Source organism: Chrysemys picta, chromosome 1 (genome assembly GCF_011386835.1).
Source record: "Chrysemys picta bellii isolate R12L10 chromosome 1, ASM1138683v2, whole genome shotgun sequence".
Classification (NCBI taxonomy): domain Eukaryota; kingdom Metazoa; phylum Chordata; order Testudines; family Emydidae; genus Chrysemys; species Chrysemys picta.
Window position 1 is genome coordinate 122,301,572 of NC_088791.1, and position 26,410 is coordinate 122,327,981.

The 26,410-nt window shown below is 41.2% G+C and overlaps 1 protein-coding gene across 2 annotated transcripts in view; it reads left to right on the forward strand.

Annotated features, from left to right (window-relative positions):
- RASSF8 (Ras association domain family member 8) overlaps window positions 1–26,410 on the forward strand; it is a 138,957-nt gene that overhangs the window by 88,718 nt on the left and 23,829 nt on the right. For both annotated transcript variants that reach the window (XM_005296646.5, XM_065569021.1), the window contains exon 2: window positions 25,863–26,065. In XM_005296646.5, coding sequence (XP_005296703.1) covers window positions 25,948–26,065 — 118 coding nt within the window. In that variant the 5' untranslated portion in view covers window positions 25,863–25,947. The remainder of the gene's footprint in view (window positions 1–25,862; window positions 26,066–26,410) is intronic.

Genomic DNA, 26,410 nt, shown 5'->3' on the forward strand with positions numbered 1-26,410 from the left:
GTCCACATAATAGTGCGCACATTCAACAAGTTGGGTATCCTACTCAACAAAGACAAATCCACTCTAGAACCTACCCAGAGAATAGAATTCATCGGTGCGGTTCTAGACTCCAGACGCGCACAAGCCATCCTGCCAGACAATCGCTTTTGCACCATCACGAGCCTCATCCAAGGACTCAAGGCCTTCCCAACTACCACGGTGAGGTCGTGCCTTACCCTGCTGGGTCACATGGCTTCCTGCACGTACGTAACCAGGCATGCCAGACTTCGGCTTCGCCCACTCCAGACCTGGGTGTCATCAATATACCGCCCACATCGGGACAGCCTGAATATGGTGGTCACAATCCCGAACTCGGTCCTGACCTCCCTCACATGGTGGCTAGATCACAATGTGGTTTGCGAAGGGATGCCGTTTCACGCCCCACAACCCTCTCTGCACCTGGTCACGGACGCTTCTTCTCTGGGTTGGGGCGCCCATCTCAACGAGCACCATACCCAGGGCCTGTGGACTGCATCCCAGCTAGCCCTGCACATCAATGTTCGGGAACTGATGGCGGTGCGCCTGGCGTGCCAGGCATTTCTAATGGAATGGATATGAGCAACACATCTCGAAGAACAACAGTTACAACGGTGAGTAACCGTCTTTTTTCACCTTGTGGCCTTAGACAGATATGGGTGTTATGATCATTATATAAAACTTTTTTTCTTTTCCATACTTGTTGCATAAATCTTTCCCTATCTACCGTTGATGTAAAAGCTATGATTACACTAGAGGGAAAACTTGACCTTGCAGATTTAGATGGCAGTGACACTTACTTTGATATCCTGAATACCTTTATTATCCAGAGAGAGAGGTCAAAAGCAGCTATAGAATTGTTTAAATGAAGAACTTTCTCCCCCTCTGATACTTCAGAAAATACCGCTATTCTAATGTGGGATGTTTTATTATACAGCAAACTAAATATTTCTGAAAAGTATAAAAAGCAAGAATCTCTGATTTAATGCATCGATAAATGGTTCAGATTCCAGTTCATTTTTTCTGTAAAAATTTTTTAAATCAATTCTTCTTTTGTTTTTCACTGTAACTTTGTTATTGAATCTCTAAATTAAACACATCAGATTTTGTCTCCAATCCCTGAAGTGTAAGAGATAAGGTTTTCAAAGAGACTGTATGTGTAAGAGAAATGGAAGATTTAGGGAAATCTGAAAGCTTTGTCAATGAGCCAAACAGATTTGAATTCTGTGGTTATGATTGGAGAAATAGACATTAGGGAATGTCTCCTTACATTTTGTATAGATCCCCTAGGTGTTGCTGCAGATTCCATTTTAATGTATTTTTCCTTAGTAGTTCCAATTTTTATCCCTTTTCTTTTTACCAACATTTTAACTTGTAAAATTTTGAGTCTAATGATGGGGGATATATAGACTTCTTAAGCATAGCACTAGGAGGTTTAGCTAATGAAGGGGGGGGGAGAGCAGAAACTGTGATCAGTTGGAAAATTTAGAAATCTTGGACAATAGGCCCATAAATAAAATGAGCTATAAATTGTATAAAACACCCAGACCCTTCCTAAAAAGAGTTTTTTGTTTTCAATTTTTCAGTGCAAATATCTTCTTGATAACTTGCTTGAGAGCCTGTATAGCCTAGTAGATAGTGGATTAGACTGGGAGCTAGTAGGACCTGGGTTCTATTCTTGACAGTGCTATTGTTCTGCTCTGTGATCTTAGGTAAGTCACTTCACCTCTTTGTGCCTCTGTTTTCCACTCCCACCCATTTTCTATCTAGTCTATTTAAATTGTGAATTCTGGAGTGGGGACTGTTACTTATTGTACATGTCCGTATAGCACAATCAGAGTCTGATCTTAATTGGGGCCTCGAAGTGATACTGCAATACAGTATTTGTTTTAAAGTAACCCTGACAGCAGTGGCAAAGCAATGATGACAGAGAGTAGCATTTGCCTTATTGCTGGATGTGCCACTAAAGCCTTATCTACATGGGAAAGTTTCACAAGTTATACAGTTATACAAGTTATAATTAGGCCATTGTCGTTATACCAGCGTAAGTCCGTGTGTGGGCACTCTCATTCCACAATAAGATTAGCTTTTTCCAGGTTAGCTTAAACCGCTTCCAAAGTGACAAGCTGAACTGGGGAAAGGCACTAACATAATGGAATCTGAGTATCCACAATGGGGTTTTACCAGTATAGCAATAATATTTCAAATTCATGTTTTACCTTTGTATTAGTATAACTTTCCTCTGTAAATAAGCCCTAACTCACTTTGACTTTAGGCAAATCACTGAAACGCTTTGTCTCAGAGTTCCTGTCTAAGTGGGTATAAAATACTCATCTACACAGTTACCTATGGATTAATTTTTGTAAAGTGCTCTGGAATCTTTGAAACATCACTGTATATGATGTAGTAGGGTAGGTAGTCGTCTCCCTTAAAGGCCATTTTCTAAAATTGCCATGTACCATATAATCTAAGACATCACCAACTTAAACTAAAAAATTAGCCATGGATTTATTTGTCTTTGTAAACTTGGATATATTGTTCTGGTGCTTAATTTACCGGTTAAGATCTGAGATGTAATTGGGAAATCTGTGGTGTTTACTTTCAGTTCCTCTGTTTATTTTTCATTATGTTCATTAAGAATTTGTAAGTCTGTAGATACTTCATCCCACACGTGTGTGGGTTGAATAGTGACATTTGGCCTAGGCTGATTAATTTGCCTGTTCGATGAGGGGAATTTGGTGCTTATTTCATAGGGTATAAGGGATAAAAATATATGTTGACAGTGATTTATGCTAAATTGATAGCTTTTGTTTAGAACTGAATTAGGTTTTCCCCTCTAATTACTTTTCCATCTTTTCTTATATGTCCATTTTAGTTTTCTCTTTGTGGTGGCCAGCTGACACCTTTGCACAGTATAGCAGTTACAACCTGTTGCCTTCAGTGGCATTTTTCAGGAAAAGCTGTGTTCTGTCTGGAATCGTGCAGTTTCAGTTTCATTTTTTATGATAACTGAATACGGAGTCTGTAAGTTGTACAGTGGAGAGACTTTGCAATCTCTCTGGTTCAAGAAAAATTCTGTAATCTGTATTCGGGTATTGCATTGGGCCAATTTTAAGTATTTCACTGAGTGAAGTACACTGCTCAGTTAAACTCTGCTAATAGCACAATTTTAGCTTTACTCCATATGTTTTTGTAGTGATCTAACACTAATGCCATAGGACATAACTAGGTTAAGAAAGCTCCACTGTAGTCTTTGTAAGCTCTGTGTTAATGTTGATCTGTTCATGCTGTGCTACTTGAGTAGAAGTTTTAAGGTGAATCTGTTTTTCTTCTGGTAAGTGTGTAAAGCACTTCATTCAGTGGTAGGTTTCTTCATTTGTCTAAACAGCTTATAGAGCATTTTAGTTGTCTGGTGAAAAGACGAGCACTTCTTAAACTTTCTACCACTGCTCTTGCAGCAAGAGACTTTGACAATGACAGCTTTGAAGTTAAAACTAACCTTAGATCAGATTTTTAAGGTTTGGTTTCAAGCCTGAGTCCCATTGCTGAGCAAAGCACATGAAAGGTAGCTTGACCTCTGGCAGGCCATTTTTTTTAAAAGTCAAAGTATTGTAGTGTCTGGACAAAAACTACCAATTGTATTGTACTGAATCTCTGTGCCAAGAGCTACATTTCCTCTAGTATTGCAACATCACAAGGAAAATTGGCAGCGAAAGCAATAAATCCTAACAATACCAGAGGTCTGTTAGTATCACAGAACTGAAGGCTTAATTGTTCTAGCTGCCCCCTGGTTATTAAAGGCAAAATTTAATAAAGTAGATGGACCCTCTTGGTCACTTCATTAGATCCCTCTGGTTGAGTATTCTCACAAGAGGGAATGCACTCTTAATGAAGAATTCAGTATGTTTTTTTGAATCAGGGATTAAAATTGCTGTAGGTAAGATGTACTGTCTGTTCATCGAATTGCCTAGTTAAAATGTTTTGTTTTTACGTTGATAGGAATGTTTTTGAAGTGACACTAAATTTCCTAAGAACGTGTTCTAAATTGATTAAAGTGAAATTTCTGAGCATGTTACTTTGTGTGGGCTTTTCAAAATTTGCTAATCCCTGTTGATTCTTTCGGTATATGCAAAAATATTGAAAATCTAAACCAATTCTCAAAATAAGCGAGGCTCAGTGCTTGATTTTAAACTTCAACACTTGGTATATATCTGGTTTCTTTTTAGCATTCCTAAAAGTTGCTTGTGATACTTTGTTTGCTATTTAAACTCTGAATCCCTTTTCTCTTTAGGATGGTTTTAAAAATATGTAAAAATTAGTGCTCCTACTATCCATTTTAACTGCTTTCATTTATCTACCTACTGATATGGTCCCTATTACATTGTAATCCCAGTTCCTCACAATGTTTAATATTTGTATCCTAGCAACACCCCTGGGAGATGGGGATAATAGCACTCTATTTTAGAGATGGGACACTAAGGCATAGAGACTTGGTGACTTGCCCTAGGTCACTCGGGAAGGCGCGGTGGTGGAGCAAGGACATGTACCCAGGTTTCCCAAGTCTTTCCATGGCTTAGTCCTGTTTCAAATGAAGAATAACCATCTATTCCTGAAAGATGTAAGAGGAAAGTTCCTGACTTAGAAACTTAGTTCCTCACGAACTACAATTCTACAGAATGATTTGTCAGTTTTTATATTATCAGGTGCCATGACAAATACTAATCATTTTTATAATACTTTAGTGTAAATACAGGAAGTTACATTAATATTTGTATCCATGCTGAAATTTGGTTGAGCAATTCAAGAGCCTAGATGCTTACTGTTCACTAAAGGACTGCATTTAAACTAAGAGATGGGAGAAAGCCGATTGCTGCAGAGGAGCTCATGGATCGGACAGAGACTTCTCTTAGAGGAGAGCATATTGATAAAGATTCTCTAGGTTTTAGTCAGGAGGAGAGGATGGAAGAGGATAAAGTATGGGCCAGACCAGACAAGAAACACTCACGAAAAAAGAATCTGGCCCATCAGAAAAGGGCAGACAAACAGTGACAAGTTTTTAAAGTGCTTGTACACAAATGCTAGAAGTCTAAATAATAAGATGGGTGAACTAGAGTGCCTTGTGATAAAGGAGGATATTGATATAATAGGCATCACAGAAACCTGGTGGAGTGGGGACAATCAATGGGACACAATCATTCCGGGGTACAAAATATATCGGAAGGACAGAACAGGTCGTGTGGGGGAGGGGGGGAGTGGCACTATATGTGAAAGAAAATGTAGAATTAAATGAAGTAAAAATATTAAATGACTTCACATGTTCCATAGAATCTCTATGGATAGTAATTTCATGCTCTAATAAGACTATAACAGTAGGGATCAATTATTGACCACGTGACCAGGACAGTGATGGTGACGATGAAATGCTAAGGGAGATTAGAGAGGCTATCAAAATAAAGAACTCAGTAATAGTGGGGGATTTCAATTATCCCCATATTCACTGGGTACATGTCACCTCAGGACGAAATGCAGAGACAAAATTTCTCGATACTTTAAATGACTGCTTCTTGGAGCAGCTGGTACAGGAACCCACAAGGGGAGAGGCAATTCTTGATTTGGTCCTGAGTGGAGCGCAGGGTCTGGTCCAAGAGGGAACTATAACAGGATCGCTTGGAAATAGTGACCATAATATAACAACATTTAACATCCCTGTGGTGGGAAGACCACTTCAACAGCCCAACACTGTGGCATTTAATTTCAGAATGGGGAACTATGCAAAAATGAGGAGGTTAGTTAAACAGGAATTAAAAGGTACAGTGCCTAGAGTGAAATCCCTGCAAGCTGCATGGACACTTTTCAAAGACACCATAATAGAGGCCCAACTTAAACGTATACCCCAAATTAAAAAACACAGTAAAAGAACTAAAAAAGAGCCATCCTGGCTTAACTATGTAAAAGAAGCAGTGAGAGATGAAAAAGGCATCTTTTTAAAAAGTGGAAGTCAAATCCTAGTCAGGTAAATAGAAAGGAGAATAAACACTGCCAAATTAAGTGTAAATATGTAATAAGAAAAGCCAAAAAGGAGTTTGAAACTCAAAAGGTAATAACAAAATGTTTAAGTACATCAGAAGCAGGAAGCCTGTTAAACAAACAGTGGTGCCCCACACGATCGAAATACAAAAGGAGCACTTTAGACGGTAAAGTCATCGCAGAGAAACTAAATGAATTCTTTGCTTCAGTCTTCACGGCTGAGGATATTAGGGAGATTCCCAAACCTGAGCCGTCCTTTGTAGGTGACAAATCTGAGGAATTGTCACAGATTGAAGTGTCACTAGAGGAGGTTTTGGAATTAATGGATAAATTTAACCGTAACAAGTCACCAGGACCAGATGGCATACACCCAAGAGTTCTGAAAGAACTCAAATGTGAAATTGTGGAATTATTAACTATGGTTTGTAACCTGTCCTTTTAAATTGGCTTCTGTATCCAATGACTGGAAGATAGCTAATGTAACGCCAATATTTAAAAAGGGCTCTAGAGGTGATCCCGGCAATTACAGACCGGTAAGTCTAACGTCAGTACCGGGCAAATTAATTGAAACAATAGTAAAGAATAAAATTCAGACACATAGAAGAACATAAATTGTTGGGCAAAAGTCAACATGGTTTCTGTAAAGGGAAATAATGTCTTACTAATCTATTAGAATTCTTTGAAGGGGTCAACAAACATGTGGACAAGGGGATCCAGTGGACATAGTGTACTTAGATTTCCAGAAAGCCTTTGACAAGGTCCCTCACCAAAGGCTCTTACATAAATTAAGTTGTCATGGGATAAGAGGGAAGATCCTTTCATAGATTGAGAACTGGTTAAAAGACAGGGAACAAAGGATAGGAATAAATGGTAAATTTTCAGAATGGAGAGGAGTAACTAGTGGTGTTCCCCAAGGGTCAGTCCTAGGACCAATCCTATTCAACTTATTCATAAATGATCTGGAGAAAGGGGTAAACAGTGAGGTGGCAAAGTTTGCAGACGATACTAAACTGCTCAAGATAGTTAAGATCAAAGCAGACTGTGAAGAACTTCAGAAACATCTCACAAAACTAAGTGATTGGGCAACAAAATGGCAAATGAAATTTCATGTGGATAAATGTAAAGTAATGCACATTGGAAAAAATAACCCCAACTATACATACAATATGATGGGGGCTAATTTAGCTACAACTAATCAGGAAAGCGATCTTGGCGTCATCATGGATAGTTCTCTGAAGACGTCCACGCAGTGTGCAGCAGCTGTCAAAAAAGCAAACAGGATGTTAGGAATCATTCAAAAAGGGATAGAGAATAAGATGGAGAATATCTTACTGCCCTTATATAAATCGATGGTGCGCCCTCATCTTGAATACTGCGTACAGATGTGGTCTCCTCATCTCAAAAAAGATATACTGGCATTAGAAAAGGTTCAGAGAAGGGCAACCAAAATGATTAGGGGTTTGGAACGGGTCCCATATGAGGAGAGATTAAAGAGGCTAGGACTTTTCAGCTTGGAAAAGAGGAGACTAAGGGGGGATATGATAGAGGTATATAAAATCATGAGTGGTGTGGAGAAAGTGAATAAGGAAAAGTTATTTACTTGTTCCCATAATATAAGAACTAGGGGCCACCAAATGAAATTAATGAGCAGCAGGTTTAAAACAAATAAAAGGAAGTTCTTCACACAGCGCACAGTCAACCTGTGAAACTCCTTGCTTGAGGAGGTTGTGAAGGCTAGGACTATAACCGGGTTTAAAAGAGAACTAGATAAATTCATGGAGGTTAAGTCCATTAAAGGCTATTAGCCAGGATGGGTAAGGAATGGTGTCCCTAGCCTCTGTCTGTCAGAGGGTGGAGATGGATGGCAGGAGAGAGATCACTTGATCATTAACTGTTAGGTTCGTTCACTCCCTCTGGGACACCTGGCATTGGTCATTGTCCATAAATAGGATACTGGGCTGGATGGACCTTTGGTCTGACCCAAGTATGGCCATTCTTATGTTCTTATTAATCTCAGGTATTTTTGGCTAGAAAGAAGATGGGGTGTGTGGTGGAATTCTTAGCTTTCAGTACAAAGTTTAGAACCTCATACTCTTGTATGCGTCTGCAACCATAACATCAAAATTCAAAGGGTTACAGCATATGGAGAGACACATTAGAAAAGAGGCTAGACTAGAATCTGTGCTTTTTTTTCCTACAGGTTTCCTTTGAGCGTTTATCTTTTAATGTATGTTTTGACAGAGTGCAGCAGTTATTGTGTGGCTGGCAGTGGATTATGGTATTGTTTGTTTAGGATTCAGAAGACTGGTATTAGATTGCTGGTTGTCAGCAAAGTGCAGGATATACCACATGGTGTTTGCACATGGAAACAATATGACCGCAGGCCCAGCCAGCACTGAAATTCAGATAAAGTGATACTCTTCTCTCTAGCTTTTATATTTCTGTGAAGAGACCTAAACACTAGGACTATGTATTGAAGCTTTTGAATGTGGCCTTATGCTGCAGTTTGAGAATTTTAACTTTGTGAAATCATAAACTTCAGTTATGAGTTCGCAATAACATTTTTAGGTCTTTATGGATATGCAGTTTAAAAACAATACAACACATAAAATGCATTCTGAACTTCTGAAATGTTTCTAATTTAAACCCGCTGACCCTACCTGTTGTTTCGTGTTGCAACTAGGATGTCAACAGGCAATTTCAGTAAGTGAAACAATTGTAAATAAATGAACAAATCAGACTTCAACCTCAACCTTTTTTTTTATTTATTTTTTTTAATTAAGGGTCTTTTTCTTCTGTGGGTTACTCCCATATAGGAGAGTGGAAACTCAGCTGTTTCCATGCATGGAATTTCTTTCTCATCCTTCCATTGGGTGGGGAGGGGACAAGCTTGACCACCTATATAGGGTGTAAATCCCACACCAAAAACAACTTCCCTTGCCACAGAACTCCTGTATCCTCCAGCAGAGATTCTCTGGGAGGGAAAACAAGAGCTTTAAGTCTGCTTTGCATATACTTCCTTGTAATTTGAGTGCAGCAGTGAATTCTTGTTTTTATTATTTGTTTTTTTCTTTAAGAAAAATTAAAACAAAGTACTGCCAACTGCGTTGCACTGCCCATGTTGAGGTTTTTAAAATGCTGAACAATTCCCTGGGCAATGATGTCAGTGTTTCACATTGAAGTTCAAGCAGTCCAGCTTGCCTAAAAGAGGGTTACACGTCAATTCCAGTCATGATGAAAACACATTTAATGATTATTTGAATCACCACTATGGGCTTCAAGGCAGGCAAAGAGCTCTCCTTTGAGAGCTGGGACTTAATCTTTCCTTCCAAAATGTAGGTGAACTTGCTTAATTTTTTAACTCCTTTAACAAAACAGCTAGAAGGGCTGCTCCCTACTAAATAAGCACATACATTGGAGGGAGCCAAGAGTGTTGAGAGAGCCTTGTGTGGGTTTCAGGAAGGGCTTATATGCTCTTCCCATGACCAATGATAGGCTGCCTTGGAATCCTAACTTTTCAGTTCCCTAGCTTCAGATTGATCAAATCACTAAACCCATGCAATTGCATCTATTCAGAAAATGGCCATTTCTAAATGGTAGTAACTTTCGCGAAGAAGTTACACATGGGATACCAGATGTGCACAATTTACTTCTTATGCAAAATTGTTTTGCTCCATATTATCATTATATTTGCTCCATATTATCATTATCATTATTATTACTATTTGTATTTTGGTAGTCCCTGGGGGCCTCAGTCATGGGCCAGGGCCCCATTATGCTAGGTGCTGTACAAACGCATAATAAAATGATTGTCCCTGCTCTAAGTTTACAATCCAAGTATAATGTTAGAGACAACAGTTGGATCCAACAGACAGAGAGGGGTTGCACAAGGAGACATTGAGGCAAAACTGGTCAGCATGAAAAGCAGTGGTCCTAGCCCACCAACTGCCCAAACAGTGTTGAGGTTTTTGTAGGCATTGCATCAGATGAGCATGTTAAGGAGGGGTTTGAAGGAGGACAATAAGGTGGCTTAGCTGATATTTATGTGCAGTTCCTCCCATGTGTAAGAGGCAGCAGGAGAGAATGCAATGGTGCCAGTTGAAATTAACATATGGGTGATGAAAGTGGCATTGCTGACAGAGCAGAGGTAGGGGGACAATATCTGGAGAGCAGAGGCAACATAAGTGGGTGGGACATGTGACAGGTTCGGTCACAGAGAACCCCTTGGGACTGCCACCTGATGTGCTGAAATTACCTCTGAGCCCATTTTCCCTGACGGCTTGGGGCTTCCAGAACCCTGCCTTGTTGAGCCAGACATGCTAGCCTGCTGTAACACGGACCCAGGGTCTGGTCCACGCCCCCAAAGCTGCAGACTTAACTGAAAACAACTCAGCAAGTTACCTCTCCAGCACCCAGACACCCAGTTCCCAATGGGATCCAAACCCCAAATAAATCCGTTTTACTCTGTATAATCTTTATACAGGGTAAACTCATAAATTGTCCTCTGTCTATAACACTGATTGAGAGAGATGCACAGCTGTTTGCTCCGCCAGGTATTAATCACTTACTCTGGGTTCATTAATAAACAAGTGATTTTATTAAGTATAAAAAGTAGGATTTAAGTGATTTCACGTAATAACAGACAGAACAAAGTAAGTCACCAAGCAAAATAAAGCAAAAACACACAAGTCTAAGCCTAATACATTAAGAAACTGATTACAGGTAATATCTCACTCTCAAAGATGTTCCAATAAGCTTCTTTCACGGACTAGACTCCTTCCTAGTCTGGGCCCAATCCTTTCCCCTGGTACAGTCCTTGTTAGTTCCAGCACACATCTTAAGTGGAAAGCCGGGCTTTCCCATGACTGGCCACCTTTTGTCCTGCTCCACCTCTTTTTATAGCTTTGGCACAAGGCGGGAATCTTTTGTCTCTTTGGGTCCCCAAAGCCAATACAGAGAAGGACTGGGATATCATACAGGAAGATCTGGATGACCTTTTAAACTGGAGTAATAGTAATAGGATGAAATTTAATAGTGAAAAGTGCAAGGTCATGCATTTAGGGATTAATAACCAGAATTTTTGTTATAAGCTGAGGACTCATCCGTTAGAAGTAACAGAGGAGGAGAAGGATCTCGGAGTATTGGCTGATCACAGGATGACTATGAGCCGCCAATGTGATATGGCCATGAAAAAAGCTAATGCGGTCTTGGGATGCATTAGGCAAGGTATTTCCAGTAGAGATAGGGAGGTGTTAGTACTGTTATACAAGGCACTGGTGAGACCTCCTCTGGAATACTGTGTGCAGTTCTGGTCTCCCATGTTTAAAAAGGATGAATTCAAACTGGAGCAGGTACAGAGAAGGGCTACTAGGATTATCTGAGGAATGGAAAACCTGTCTTATGAAAGGAGACTCAAAGACCTTGGCTTGTTTAGCCTAACCAAAAGAAGGCTGAGGGGAGATATGATTCCTCTCTATAAATATATTAGAGGGATAAATACCAGGGAGGGAGAGGATTTATTTAAGCTCAGTACCAATGTATACACAAGAACAAATGGATATAAACTGGCCATCAGGAAGTTTAGACTTGAAATTAGACGAAGGTGTGAAGTTCTGGAACAGCCTTCCAAGGGGAGCAGTGGGGGCAAAAGACATATCTGGCTTCAAGACTAAGCTTGATAAATTCATGGAGGGGATGGTATGATGGGATAGCGTAATTTTGGCAATTAATTGATCTTTGACTATTAGTGATAAATATGCCCAATGGCCTGTGATGGGATGTTAGATGGGGTGGGATCTGAGTTACTACAGCGAATTCTTTCCTGGGTGTCTGGCTGGTGAGTCTTGCTCACATGCTCAGGGTTTAGCTGATCGCCATATTTGAGTGGCTTGTGGCTGATGCAATGGAGAAAGGAGGGAGCCGCTGGAGAGACTCAGTGAGAGGGTTGACACAGTTGAAATGAAGACTAGAGCAGGTCAAAATATCTTAATCTAAATGTTTTTCTAATGAAAAATGCCCTTTGGCAAAACTGAATTTTTTTGCAGGAAAACTTCAATTTTGCTATAAAATTTTGATTTTTTTTCCCCCAAACAGGCAAAATTGAAATGACAACTCCTCCGGCTGTCCACTAGGGAGGATCTTGTCAAAATTCTGAGTTCAGAGAGGCAGAATAGTGGAGTGACCATCAGCCTATCCCCTTGCTCTGGGAGGTGGAGAGTGGAGTAGCCAGGGTCTTTGCCTCTCCAGCAGATGATGGAAGGTTCTTGGCAATTTCGCAAAGGAGTATTTGAGCTCTCATCTCTTCTGTATTGTATTTGTGTTAAAAGCAGGATTAGTGGAACTCCGTATCTCCCAGCATGGAGTTGGAGTACCTAGGAATATCTAATCTATTGCCCTATATTATGACTTTACTGCATGGAAATTTGCCTTGATGAAAAAACTCAATTAAAAAAATCTTAATTGCCTAGAGATGTGAAATACTTAATTGATGCAGGTGACCCTTATAAATAGGGGATGGAAAAGCACAGAGAAGTTTGTTCTTTTTGTCCTGGGGAATTGTGAAAGTAAGTGCAGCCAACAAAACAAACTTTAGAAAGGGAACTTTTTCCCCTCTCTCCTCCCTGCCTAGTCACTTTATTTAACTGATGTTGTTTCAGGTTAGTTTGTTTTAAAAACTCCATTGTGGAAATAAATTATATCCTGGTTTGCCCTGTTATACAGGCATACCCTGAGGCCTTTTCCCTTAAGGGCTTCTGAGTTGGTAACTTGGGACTTCTTAGAGGATTATCTATTTAAGGAATGATGTGACCTTCTAACGCTGAAGAAAATTGTCAGGAGTCTGTCACCATTTTAAAATCCATGGTATGTTGGTTGAGCTGTAAATGCCTTGATTTATTTCTGTTTCATAAACTTCATTTATTTATTTGCATTGAGATAATTTCTCCTTTTTTTAATAGTCACGTGTGCAGTAAACCATACACTTTAAAACTTCTAAGCCAATTCCTTTAAAAAAAATAAACACTTTATTTGTAAAGCCTTTTTTTTTTTTTAAGATATCTTTAGGGAAAGAGTTAAGGTTGAGATGTCAGTTCATTCCACACCTGTAACTTTCTCAAAAAATGTAGTGGTTGAGGGTGACATTTTCTTATGTTTGGGCCTGAGCCTAAATAGGAGAGGTGTGGTAAGGGGGGTCTATGGCTTTTTTAAGCTTCATCAATTTGCATTAATCTTTCATGTTAGAGGATGGGAAAAAAATTTCCCACCTGTTAATTTTTTTCAGATGCTCTTTTCCTCTTGACGGAAAACTGCTGTTTAGAAATAAAGAACTTGGCAGGTACTGCATGTGTTCCTGAATGAACAGTAAAGAATTGACTTAACTTCACAGAAACAAGGGTTAAACTACTTACTGTTGAAATTGAGTTGGTTATTTCATTAGTGCTTTGGTCTAAATGCAAGCAATTATTGTGGACAAATGTCTTCACTCAGATTCCTGACAAGGTCTTAAGCAATTGCAGACAACATGTACAGGGGATATTGTGAACTGTGAACAAACAGGAATTGTCTGCCTTGACTAATGTTTTGTGAAGCCCATTAAGAAAATAACCTGCTCCCATACAGCAATGGGAAGAAACACCATTATGAATTGAGGATATTTGGAGGGATAACCTCAGGATGTACTTGTGGCATGATGGGAATTTTGAAGCCGTTTGCATACGTTGTAGTTCAGTTGTCTTCTAAATCTTTGTGCTGCAATAGAATTAGTTCCCTAGACTCGGCTTTTTTAATACCAAACCATTCTACTCCAGATCACATTACATTGTACAAATAGGGACCATGTGCATAAGCCCTTCCAGAAGTTACCTCCATTGAAAGTTGCTATTTTTCAGTAGTGTTGCATTTGCTACATAGATTCAGTAAATTCTCCATATAGAACAAAGGAAGTGAGATTTTAGGGGCCCAGGAGGTCACCACAATGTAGTGAATTTATCTGTTGACTTGACATGGAATGACTCGTGCTGGAATTGATATTAAGTGAGTGTGTGTGATTGGTTGAGTAGTTGTATAGTTTGCACTGGAAGAAAGGTTTGGATTGATACCTCTGGAGAGTGACATCTTCTGTCCACTAAACAGATTAAACCCAGATAGCATCAGTATAAGCTTCCCTATGTTACAACAGCAACACACCCCATCCCAGATCTGCAGGGCTGCATGCAAAGACGAGATGTTTACTTTCCATGCCCATTCAATCCTTGATCTCTACTTAAACTGCCAATTAAAACCAGTTGTGCCAATAGTTTTGTAATTTGGGCACCTGGAATGGACTGATGCTGCCAGTTTGTTTCACACAGAACAACAATCCTTCGTCAGATGGTTACTATCAAACTGAGCCAGATTCAAAGTGGTGACTCAGGACGTGAAAGGTTTCGGATCCTGTTTACTAGCAGTCCTCACCTGAATCTGAGCCAAACATGTATAAAAATAAATTTGCTTGCAGCTCTCCAAAATGATCCAATTAATGTATGGAATACTTTTTTGATTTGCTGGTACCTATCTTTGTGCTTTAGATTGTCTACTTCAAGACTCTGAGCTGCACTGAGATCTGGTGCAGTAGATGGAAATGACCATCACTGGGGCTCAGTGGTATGTCTGAGTTAAGCCTATAGCCTGAAAACCTTTCCCCTTTTGTGCCTGAGGTCAGGAGTGATCTTAGAAAAGAGCATTTTTTATATTTAGGCGTGACCGAGGGAGGACCTTAGCTCCAGATTGTTTTTGTTCTTTTTAGATTAAGTATATATGTGTGTTTTTTAAAGTAATGTTACAAATGCTAAAGTTCTATTCCCAATAGTGGCAAAATAAAACAAGGGAATTAAATAGGCCATCTGTTCCATTAGTATACCTTCCGTTTTGTTTCCTTGCAATAAATTTTGTGATGCTTCCAGGGTACTCTGAGATGCATCCAAGTGTGCCAAACCCTACATTTGAAGCACTGCAGCAAGGATTGAATGAGCTGCTTTTGAAACTACTAACAGTACAAAGTATTGACCAAATACAATGGCAATGGGTAGGCTTGGTTCTGTATAGGCAGATGGACTTTAAATTCGCTCTGCAATCGTAAGGCTTTAAAGCCATCCTGCAGAGAATCTCACTTCATGGTCAGCTTGATTCAGTGCTGAGTGGAGTCGCAGGTCAGCCTTACACAACAGTGTAGCCAATCACCAGCCAGCAGGAGTGAGAGGAGGGGGTCGTCAAACGTGGCCTACACCATAGCGCTGCTGCATCTGTTCCAGCAGCATCTTCATAGGGTAGGAAGAGCTAGACATCCTGGTGGGGTCTTCAGCTCAGTCATGAGAGCTCATGAGGGCACAGTAGGGAAATAACTACAGGCTCCACCTTTCCCACTGACACCAGGAATGCAGTAAAGAAGGGGAAGAGACAACGCTGAACTAAGGCACCTGATCAGCAGGCTTCAGTCAACGTGGCCAGCTGGGAATGGGATGTAGCTGCAAAGCTTTTTCTCAAGGGAGAGGGGAGCAAAAATCATGTACTAGGAGAGGGGCAAGAATGAAAAATAGGGACCAGAGAGGGCATAGAAGGAGCTGGGGGTGCTAAGATGGTGGGGGAGAAGCGGATATGTGAATAAAGAAAAAGACAAATCCCAAGGTTGTGGGTGAGGGTGGGAATTGAAGAGACAAATATTGAAGTAAATTGTGTAAATTTTAGGGTGGGAGGAGGGTTTGAGTGTTTCAGTTACCACTCCAGCTGACTATGGCAATCCATGTCCCCCCATCCAAAAAGAAAAATTCTCCCTACCCAATTGTAAAGGGGAGATTCTGCCGTCTCCCCATCTCTACAACAGACAAATAAAATTGAAACCTAATGAGAAATAGGAAATCTTCTATAATCAGGAAGAACTTTATTAGTGCAGGCTTGCTGTGGATTCTGTTGTTCAGAGGCAATGCTTCATTTCCTCAATTCCGTGCAGCACTGTTAAGGATGCCGAACAAGTTAAGACCATAATGATGCAGCCAACTGCTGCTAGATTGCTACTTGTAATGTTCCCTGGATGCAAATCAGCTAAATATCTTGTATTGGAAACAACAATCCTTGGGGTTTGGGTGGACCTCTTTCCTTGTCTGGAGGCGAGACTCCCTGAAGGTGGGGTGCTTATTGCTAGGGGAACACCTCTTCCAGTTAATGGAGAGTTCAGATAGACTTTTATATCAGGGCTTTCTGGCACTGCTACAGCCAAAATTTCCTTGATCTTGGTCCTGGTCCTGGTCCTGCATGACTTCTGAATGGAATTGATTTTTATCTTAGCATGGATATGAGTTAGGCCTATGAGCAGTGCTTAATTTGTAATGAAAGAGGTGCCAGGGCTCAACCAACTTTTTTTTACTTTCATAACTGACAGTGCAAGCCCAGAAGTGCCAGGGGTATGAACTGCCACGCCTAGAGGTGTCGGGGATAAGACCTGGCACAAATTAAGCATTGCCTGTGAGGTAAGGCTTATCATTTCTCCACATCCAGCCTACCCTAACCCACCCCATCCTTGTCTTCAAGGATTCTTTAGGCAATGCTGATAGTCTCCGAGACCTTAAATTGTTGAAAGGGATGATAAGCTGAGATAGTTCTCTTGTGACCCACCAAAAATGTGGAGGCTTGATGTACCTTCTGTAGTCAGGTATTTTCATTTTCATGACCAAAGCTAGCTCAGGCAGATGAGGTGCTACATAAAACTGTAAAAGAACCAAGTAAAACATTGCAGAAAAGAGACCTCATAGTTGGTGTCCTGAATCAAATGTGTAATCAAAAGGATTTTACTGGTGGGACAGAGAGAACCTTACAGGATCTTTCCCAGTCACCATATTGTGCAGGAGGCTTAGCTAAATATTAGCTGTCTTGTTCCTAATGGCAAGTTCTCCATTCCCAGTCATCTGGAAGATGTTACTTTCTTCCTGGATACCAGAAATCCCATGGAGCAGTCTTTCTTCCCTGTCCATCAGTGGTAATGCCACACCCTCGTAGATGCTTCTATATTTCAAAAGAGCTTGATAGACTCTCTTGCCTGTAACCTAGCCTAGATGTAGGGGAGGTATTTGGGATCCAGATTCTGATGCAGTAGAATGTCATTGAGTAGCAGAAGGCACAGCCCACAGCTGACTGGTGGTGTGGAACCTGGGAGTTGGGGGAGTTGGAGCTGTGTGCTGGTTCTGGTCAAATCATTTAGGTCAAATCGCACAAGAAGGTGCAGCTTTCAGTGAGGCAATTTTTGGAGAGAGAAGGAATAGAGAGGAACGATTTGGTAAACTCTTGGCCAATATAGTGCTAATCTACTCCGACCTAGTAATGAAGTAATTTATATAGCTGAGTGGTGTGCTAGTTGTTTTATAGTCAAGAAGCCGACCAGGGATGTGCTACTGAAGTCAGCAGGAACTCTGCCTTTGATTTCAATAGAACCAGGAGTTCTGTTGAACCAGGAGTTCACCCTAATCCCAGTCCAGAAATGCCTTCAATCTAAATGGACAATGTAGAGATGAGCGATGGTATGAAACTGCCATGTTAATTTTAAATTATCAGAAATGATTAACTCTTCTGGGGAAGGGCTAGGTTTTACAGATATTTATTATGAATTACTTTTCCACAGCACCTGAAAGAGTGGCAGGCACTTCAGAGAAGGCACAAAAATAAGATATCTATTCCAATGAGCTTGCAGTCTATAGCATAGCTGTGCAGGTGACAAACCAGTAGTGAAGGGAAGCTGTGGGATAAAGAATAACAGCAATATAGTTAGTATACCCATATATAGTGGCACTTCAATTTTTTTCCTTTAGAAAATAAGAGAATATGAAGATCTAAAACAGAATGGGACAAAGGGGGGCCTTAAGGGAAAGGGTTTGAGCATGGTGAATCAAAATAAGTGAGGAGCTCTAGATATGAGCCCAATTGGAAGAAGGCACAGAGAAGAGATGAAGAAAGTATAGCTTTGTGATCGTCAAACTTAACCTGAGCCAAACCTTTTCAAGATGGAGCTGGACCAAAATTCTGGACCTAAAACATACAAGAACTTTAGGACATATCTGATGAGAGCCATACTATGACTCACGCCCATCTCCTGTACGGATAAGCTTCAAACCTCCTTTGGTATAGAAATATTATAGAACAATATGAGTCATCCTCATAGCTCTTTCCAATCCTTGCTAAAACCAGGAACTAGGGCAACATGGCACAGATTTTTATTTTATTAGTTGAATTGTATTCAAACATCCAAGGTAGTTGAAGTTCACTTTCCATTTAATTAAGAGGTTCAAGCTAGTTCTTATTTTTATCCAGTCCTAGTTAAGGTGACTAATTTATATGCTATTCAAGGCAAGAGCTGAGGCAAGAGTTATGTTCTGGGTTTGCCTAGTGCCTAACACATTTTGAGCACTAACTCCAATGTAAAATATATATATATATATATATATATATATATATATATATATATATATATATATATATATATATATATATATAATATATTTTACCAGCAAATACCTCACTGAGAAGGTAGAAAAACCAATAACTGAACAATATTAAGAGTTTGCTGGCAGCGAACAATTACTTGAATAAGTGTGAGGTGGGGGAGGGGAGGAACGGAACAAATTGTAATAGAAAAGGTAGTCTAGCCTCATAAGTGAGTGGATCTTTTGGGAAGAGAGATGGTTATAAAGGCCAAAAGATTTTTCTCCTTTCTCAAACATTATACTATAAAAAGTTTACAGGAGTCTTATAATCCAGATTCATTCCATATTACATTAGATTGATAACAGTTTAGCTTTATTTGGAAGCATGTAATATATATTCTGAAATCACTACATCAGACCATAATGTCCGAAGTCCATGTGTGTGTTCCATTTGGCAGATGTTAGGAAGCCTGACATATTAATGTCTTTGATCATGCATTCGGTCCCGTGTCTGGGCACTGATGCCATGCTGATTGAAGCACGTACAATAAACTGCTTTCGTTGTTTTGCTTTCCTTTTCCTGTTTATTCCAATAAGGTTATTTGGCCCTTTTAAATTTCAAATGTCAGTATTTTTCTTTAACTTGAACCACTGCAAAAGAGATTTTAGTGTTCAGAACATTTTGCTTTTTTGAAGCAAGAAGTGACTGCAATATTCTACTAAATTTGATTTTTTTCAAATAAAGGCATTCAGAAAATGGAAATGCAAAACCGTGTGCTACACTGAATGCAGGACTGTTAATTAGGTATGCTGACTGCGGGGTGGGGGGGAGCGCTAGCTGTCTTGCTAAATTAAAATAATACTTTGGATGTTGACAGACAGAAAAACAATTAGGGCTGTTGGATTCTTTGACGTGTGTGTTGTCACATAGAGAGATGGCTTGTTTTGTGCCAGTAAATCTGAACTGTCCAACTCTCAGCAGTATATTAAATTAATTAGCAAAGTTCTTTACATTTTCACTTGGAATGTGAAGTCTGTTTATTTGCAAAGACAGCCTTTCCAAGAATAAACAATTAAAGGTGACTGATGGGACCTTTTATGAGGCTTTTCAGTCATTCCGTTATATTATGGGCCAATAAAAGACCTCCTTAGTTGATTGGTACATGGCAGTAGTCTTAACTAGATGAGCAATTTCAGTATTTGTATTAGTAATACTTCCATATGCAGGTTGTGTTTGAAATACAATTTTATGTGTGGGAAGTATATTTGTTTAAACTGTTAAATCGCCCCGTGGATTAATTTTCCATGATGCTTACTGAAAAGAATGTTACTGTGCATGAAGTAGAATTCTTAAGAGTCCTGACATATATTACTTTGAGTTTAAAGAGTTGAACATATTTGAGATCTGCTTTTATTTATACATTTGGAATCAAATATTCACTAGTCCTTGTTTTTGTTTTTTGAAATATGTATTTCACACAATTGTGACAGACAGACTTCACAGCTGAGTCCCTCAATGCTGCTTCAGAAGGGCCTGAATCAGACTTGAGTGGGTGCTGGTTCAGGCCCTATTTGCATGTTGGGTGGGTTAAAGGGAGCCCTTTGTTGGCTCTGAGTCACACCCTCCCTAATGAGGATCAGTATGCCTCCTGAACAGCATTTCAGATACCTGCCAGTTGTAGCAACAAGATGCTGGGCTTAAAACTGAATAATCTCTTCTATATTATAACTATTGGGCTGGACTCCTATTTTGTTACATATAGAAGCTGATGAATGTTTGCATCCTAAGAAGAATGCAATTCAGTTTACAATTTGTAAAATGGGAACTATTTAGCAGTTACTTCGAGTTCTTTCTGCCCCAATTCTGCCTGCAAGCACAATTGTACTAAATCCATCAGCATCATCAAATTCCAGCTGTTTTGTGCAACCAGGCCCTCTTTTTCTTTTGCTAATCTCCTCTAAGTAACTTTCAGATCTCTTTTCTTTGTCCCGGTGTTGTCCACTTTCTTGGTACTTTAAAAACATCTTCTCTTGTTTGATCACCCTTTATTCATGTGGAATTACACAAATATTTCAGTTTCCTTTGCTGAATTAATTTAGTTTATTTTTCTCCATCTGTTATATAATTCAGCTGTTATTTACGATTTAGAAGGCAAACCAACATCACTAGTATCATATCTTAAGCCATCTAAGTAATGCTTCCCTGGAGTTTACTTTGAAGTCTTTGAAATTCAACATCTTCACTGTCCTGGCAAGAAATTAACTTTTTGTGGGACATAATCCAGACAGATTTGTTTCAGCGCTCTCTCTCTCTCTCTCATTCACAACCTTGGAAAGCTGAACTGTTGCAAAACCACATTTATTCAGAGCTATAGTTAGTTTGAAACTAAAGCTGACAATCCTTGCATGGTTTGACTGCTGTTAATGAGGGATAGGTCTATACCGGCAGCTGATCACAAGGAATGAGCAAGGAACAAACTGTTTTTATGAGGTGCTCACAAATTAGTTCTCCCAACTTTTGGTCTGCTGTTCCTGTGCTTTCAGTTCCATTCTTTCCAATGCCAGGATAGTGATGAATTTGGGAATAAATTTTATATTGCATTTCTGTTTACTCAAAATTAAATTTTAAAATTGAAGAATTTTTTTTTTCCCTCTTGGGAAGTTTGTTTTTAATGTTGGATGTGGTGGTGATAGAATGCAATGGGCCAGTTCTTCAGCTGGAGTAACCTGGCATATTTTCACTGAAGGCAATGGAAATGCACTGAATTCTGCCAGCGGCAGATCAGTGCAATTTGTCTCTGTGTTGGTAATATATTCAGTGCAATATACTGTATGTGAAAGGTTCAGGATTGACAGTTAGCACAACTGGAAACTGAAGGCCGCTATCTGCAAAGCAGGTAGCACGTGGGCAGTGGCAATGTAAACATCACTGCAGTGTCTTCCCAATGTCCCTTCTTCCAGATCGGGAGCGAATGAGATGAGAAGGTAGTTCAGTGTTCATAGACTCAAAGACTTTAAGGTCAGAAGGCACCATCGTGATCATCTAGTGTGACCTCTTGCACATTGCAGGCAATAGAACCTCACCCACCCACTCCTGTAATAGGACAATAACCTCTGGCTGAGTTACTGGAGTCTTCAAAACATGATTTAAAGACTTCCAGTTACAGAGAATTCATCATTTACACTAGTTTAAACCTGCAAGCGACCCATGCCCAATGCTGCAGAGGAAGGTGAAAACCCCCCAGGACAGGCCAGTCTAGGGTTACCATACGTCTGGATTTTCCCGAACATGTCCGGCTTTTTGGGCCTCAAATCCCCGTCCAGGAGGAAATCCCAAAAAGCCGGACATGTCCAGGAAAATAGGGAGGGAGGGGTCATGGGGTTTGGGTCCGGGCCGGCGCCGCTCGGCCGGGGCCGCTGGGGCCAGGGGCCGCCGGGGCCAGGGCGGGCCGGAACCGGGGCCGCCGCCCCAGGGCCCGAGCCGGGCGGGAGACGCCGGGGTCAGAGCCTCTTGGCCTGGGCCGGCCAGCCGCCGGAGGGAGCCGCTCGGCCAGGGCGGGGGCGGACTGGGCCGCGCCCTAGCCCCAGCTTACCTGCTGCCTCCCTGTTTCAGGTTTCCCACGAACATTTGATTCGTGGGAAGCAGGGGAGGGGGAGGAGCAGGGGGGCGCAGCGTTCAGGGGAGGGGGCAGAGTTGGGGCGGGGACTTTGGGGAAGGGGTGGGGCTGGGGGCGGGAAGGGGCGGAGTTTGGGGTGGGGCCGGAGTGTCCTCCTTTTTTTAAATTAAAATATGGTAACCCTAGGCCAGTCAGACCCTGAGGGAAATTTTTTCCTGACCCCAAATATGGCAATCAGTTAGACCCTGAGCATGTGGGCAAGACCCACCAGCAAGGGACCTGGGAAAGAATTCTCTGTAGTAACTCAAAGCCCTCCCCATCTAGTGTCCCGTCTCCAGTCATTGGGGATTTTTGCTACTGGCAGTCACTGATGGTTGGGTTGCCAGATGTCCAGTTTTCGAATGGAACACCCGGTCGAAAAGGGACCCTGGCGGCACTAGTCAGCACCGATGACCAGGCCGTTAAATGTCTGGTCAGTGGTGCAGCAGGGCTAAGGCAGGCTGCCTGCTTGCTGTGGCTCTGTGCACCGCGCAGCTCCCGGAAGCAGCGGCATGTCCCCTCTCCAGCTCGTACACCTATGGGCAGCCAGGGAGCTCCCCCACTCCAAGTGCCGGCTCTGTAGCTCACATTGGTCAGGAACCATGTCCAGTGGGAGCTGCGGGGGTGGTGCCTGCAGACGGGGCAGCGCACAGAGCCACCTGGCTGTGGCTTTGCATAGAAGCCAGAATGGGGGACATGCTGTTGCTTCCGGGAGCTGCCTGAGGTAAGTGCCACTGGAGCCTGCACCCGCACCCTCCCCCTGGCGCCCCCACCCCAACTCTGATCCCCCTCCCGCCCTCCAAACCCCTCAGTCCCAGCCCTGATCCCTCTCCCTCCCTCCGAACCCCTCGGTCCCAGCCCATGCCCCAGTCAATCCCCCTCCTACACCCTCAATCCCACATTCCTTCCCCCACCCCAGAACCCGCACCCTCCACCCAGAGCCCATACCCCCTTCCACTGCCCAACACCCTGCCTCAGCCCAGAGCCCCCTCCCATACTCTGAACCCCTCGGCTCCACTCTCCAGCCCAGAGCCCCCTCCTGCACCCCAAACCCCTCATCCCTGGCCCCACCCCAGAACTGCACCCCCAGCTGGAACCCACACCCCCTCCTGCACCGCAACCCCCTACCCCAGCCCATGAAAATGAGTGAGTGAGGGTGGGGAAAGCGAGTGACAAAGGGAGGGGGGGATGGAGAGGGTGGGGGTGGAGTCTCTGAGAAGGGGCATGGTAGGGGCAGGGCCTCGGGGGGCGGGCAGGGGTGTTCAGTTTTGTGCAAGTAGAAAATTGACAACCTTACCGATGGGCCACATGCCATTGTAGGCAGGGTCATCATACCATCCCCTCCATAAAGTTATCAAGCTCAGTCTCAAAGCTAGGTAGGTTTTTTGCCCCCCACTTGGTAGACTGTCCAGGACTTCACTCCTCTGACGGTTAGAAACCTTCAATTATTTTTCAAGCCTAAACTATTTTAGACCAGTTTATATCCACTTGTTTTTGTGTCCACATTGGTGCTTAATTTAAATAACTCTTTCCCCTCCTTGGTATTTATCCCTCTCATGTATTTATAGAGAGCAATCATATCTCCCCTCAGCCTGCTTTTGGTTAGGTTAAACAAGCCAAGTTCTTTGAGTCTCTTCTCATAAGGTAGGTTTTCCATTCCTCGGATCATCCCAGTAGCCCTTTTCTGCCCCTGTTCCAGTTTGAATTCATCTTTCTTAAACATGGAAGACCAGAATTCCAGATGAGGTCTTACCAGTGCCTAGTATTATAATACTAATACTTCCCTGTCTCTACTGGAAATACCTCACCTGAAGCATCCTAGAACTGCATTAGCCTTTTTCATGGCTGCATCACATTGACAGCTTATAGTCAACCAATATGTCCAGGTCTTTCTCCTTTGTCAGTTTCAAATGATAAGCCCCCAGTTTATAGCAAAAATTCTTGTTAGTCCCTAAATGTATGACCTTTCACTTTGCACTATTAAATTTCATCCCATTTCTATTACTCCAGTTTACAAGGTCATCCAGATCTTCTTGTATGATATTCTGGTCCTCCTCTGTATTGGCAGTACCTCCCAACTTTGTGTCATCTGCAAATTTTATTAGCATACTCCCACTTTCTGTGCCAAGGTCAGTAATAAAAACGTTAAACAAGATTGGCCCCAAACCCAAACCCTGAGGAACTCCACTAGTAACCTCCCTCCAGCCTGACCTTTCAGTATGACCCGTTGTAGTCACCTCTTTAACCAGATCCTTATCCACCTTTCAATTCTCCTATTAATCCCCATCTTCTCCAATGTAACTATTAATTTCCCATGTGGAACTGTATCAAATGCTTTACTGAAATCCAGCTAGATTAGATCTACTGCATTTCCTTTGTCTAAAAAATCAGTTACCTTCTCAATTAAGGAGATCAGGTTGGTCTGGCACAATCTACCTTTTGTAAAACCATGTTGTATTTTATCACAATTGCCATTCACTTGTATGTCCTTAACTACTTTCTCTTTCAAAATTTGTTCCAGGACTTTGCATACAATTGAGGTCAAACTAATAGGCCAGTAGTTTCCTGGATCACATTTTTTCCCTTTCTTAAAAGTAGGAACTATATTAGCAATTCTCCAGTCATAGGGTACGACCGCTGAGTTTACAGATTCATTCAAAATCCTTGCTATTGGACTTGCAATTTCATGTGCCAGTTCCTTTAGTATTCTTGGATGGAGATTATCTGGGCCACCCGATTTAGTGGCATTAAGCTGTGTCTGTTTCCATGTCTGTTTGGTCTCTTTGTTGAGCCTGCCATCAATGATGCAAGATAACAATGGGTTTTATGATGTGGATGCTTTTGCAGTAGGAACTGGACAGTGATCACCAAATTGCTTCATGAAGTGAGTAGGGCTAGAATTTTCAAAGTATCCTAGGAGTTAAGCACCCACATCCCACTGCATTAAATTTCAAAAGGGAAGAGGTGGGCTCTGAAGCCCACTCTAGCAGCCATCAGTTGGAAACCACTGCCTATTTCAACTACTGAACTAGTGCCAAAAGATTCTGCAACGAGTTACCAATCCCGTGAGAGATCCAATCAATGTATTAGGGCCTTTTTATTTATTTTTCTCACTTTTATTTTAGGAATTACTTTCTGCCCATTTCTCAAAATGTTGAGTTTTCTGTTTGTAAATGCTTGCCAAGTACTATATGGTAGGCAAAAAACTTGTATGAAACCTTAAAGTTTATTACTTTAGAGTAAATTGATGTAGCTGGGGGAAAAGAGGAGAGCGAGTAAAGAGAGACTGGTAAAATTAAAATCATATTTTAAAAAAGCTGTTAGTAAAACTGCAGGTTATTAAAACCATATGAATTTTTAAAATGGGGTTTACTCTTCCTTATTTCTGCTAGGTTTTTTTATTTTTATTTCGTGTCTATGAAATTTTCTCATCTTGAACAGGAATTATCCGTTTCATTTTCTTGTTGAGACCTACCACAGTGCTGCTGTTCTAGGGTTTCCAGCTCTAAAAGAGAATGCAGAAATGCCCTCAAAATGAGTTCATTTAAAATAAAAATTGCATCTCTTTCCATGTTATAAAACCTAACTTGGTTTAAAATGTTTGACATTGAAGTAGACCTCCCCCACCCCTAACCCCATAAATGTTAAGTAAATTATTGTTTGTTTGTAATATAACTTGTCAATGCCTTACACTAAAAGGCAGAATTATTTTCTTTTCCAGCTGATGACTAGAAGTCAGCCTCATCATCTTTGGTGTAGCTGTAAACATGACTTGACATCCTGATGACTGCATTCATGGCTCTTGGATGATCTGGTGCACCATGGAGCTCAAAGTATGGGTGGATGGAGTCCAGAGAATTGTTTGTGGGGTCACTGAAGTCACAACTTGCCAGGAGGTGGTGATAGCCCTGGCTCAGGCTATAGGTATGGAAAAGGATTACTTGGATTGGTGGGAATGAATTGGTGTGATGTATTTTATTAAACCAGATGGAGGATAGCCTAGTCTCCTGAGGGTTGTAATACTCTAGTTTAATTTTGGTTGTTGGGTTTAATGTGGGGTGGTGTTGGTGGCCTGTGATATACAGAAGATCAGACTAGATGATCTGGTGGTCCCTTTCTAGACTTAAACTTTGAGGCCTCTCAGGGTTTGGCTAAAATATATAGCTATGATAAGTCATTTGAAATTTTCAAAAAGGAAATGTATGCACATATCGGCAAACTTTTTAGTTCTGCATGAAGTTACTCTCTAGCTAATAACATGCTGCTCTT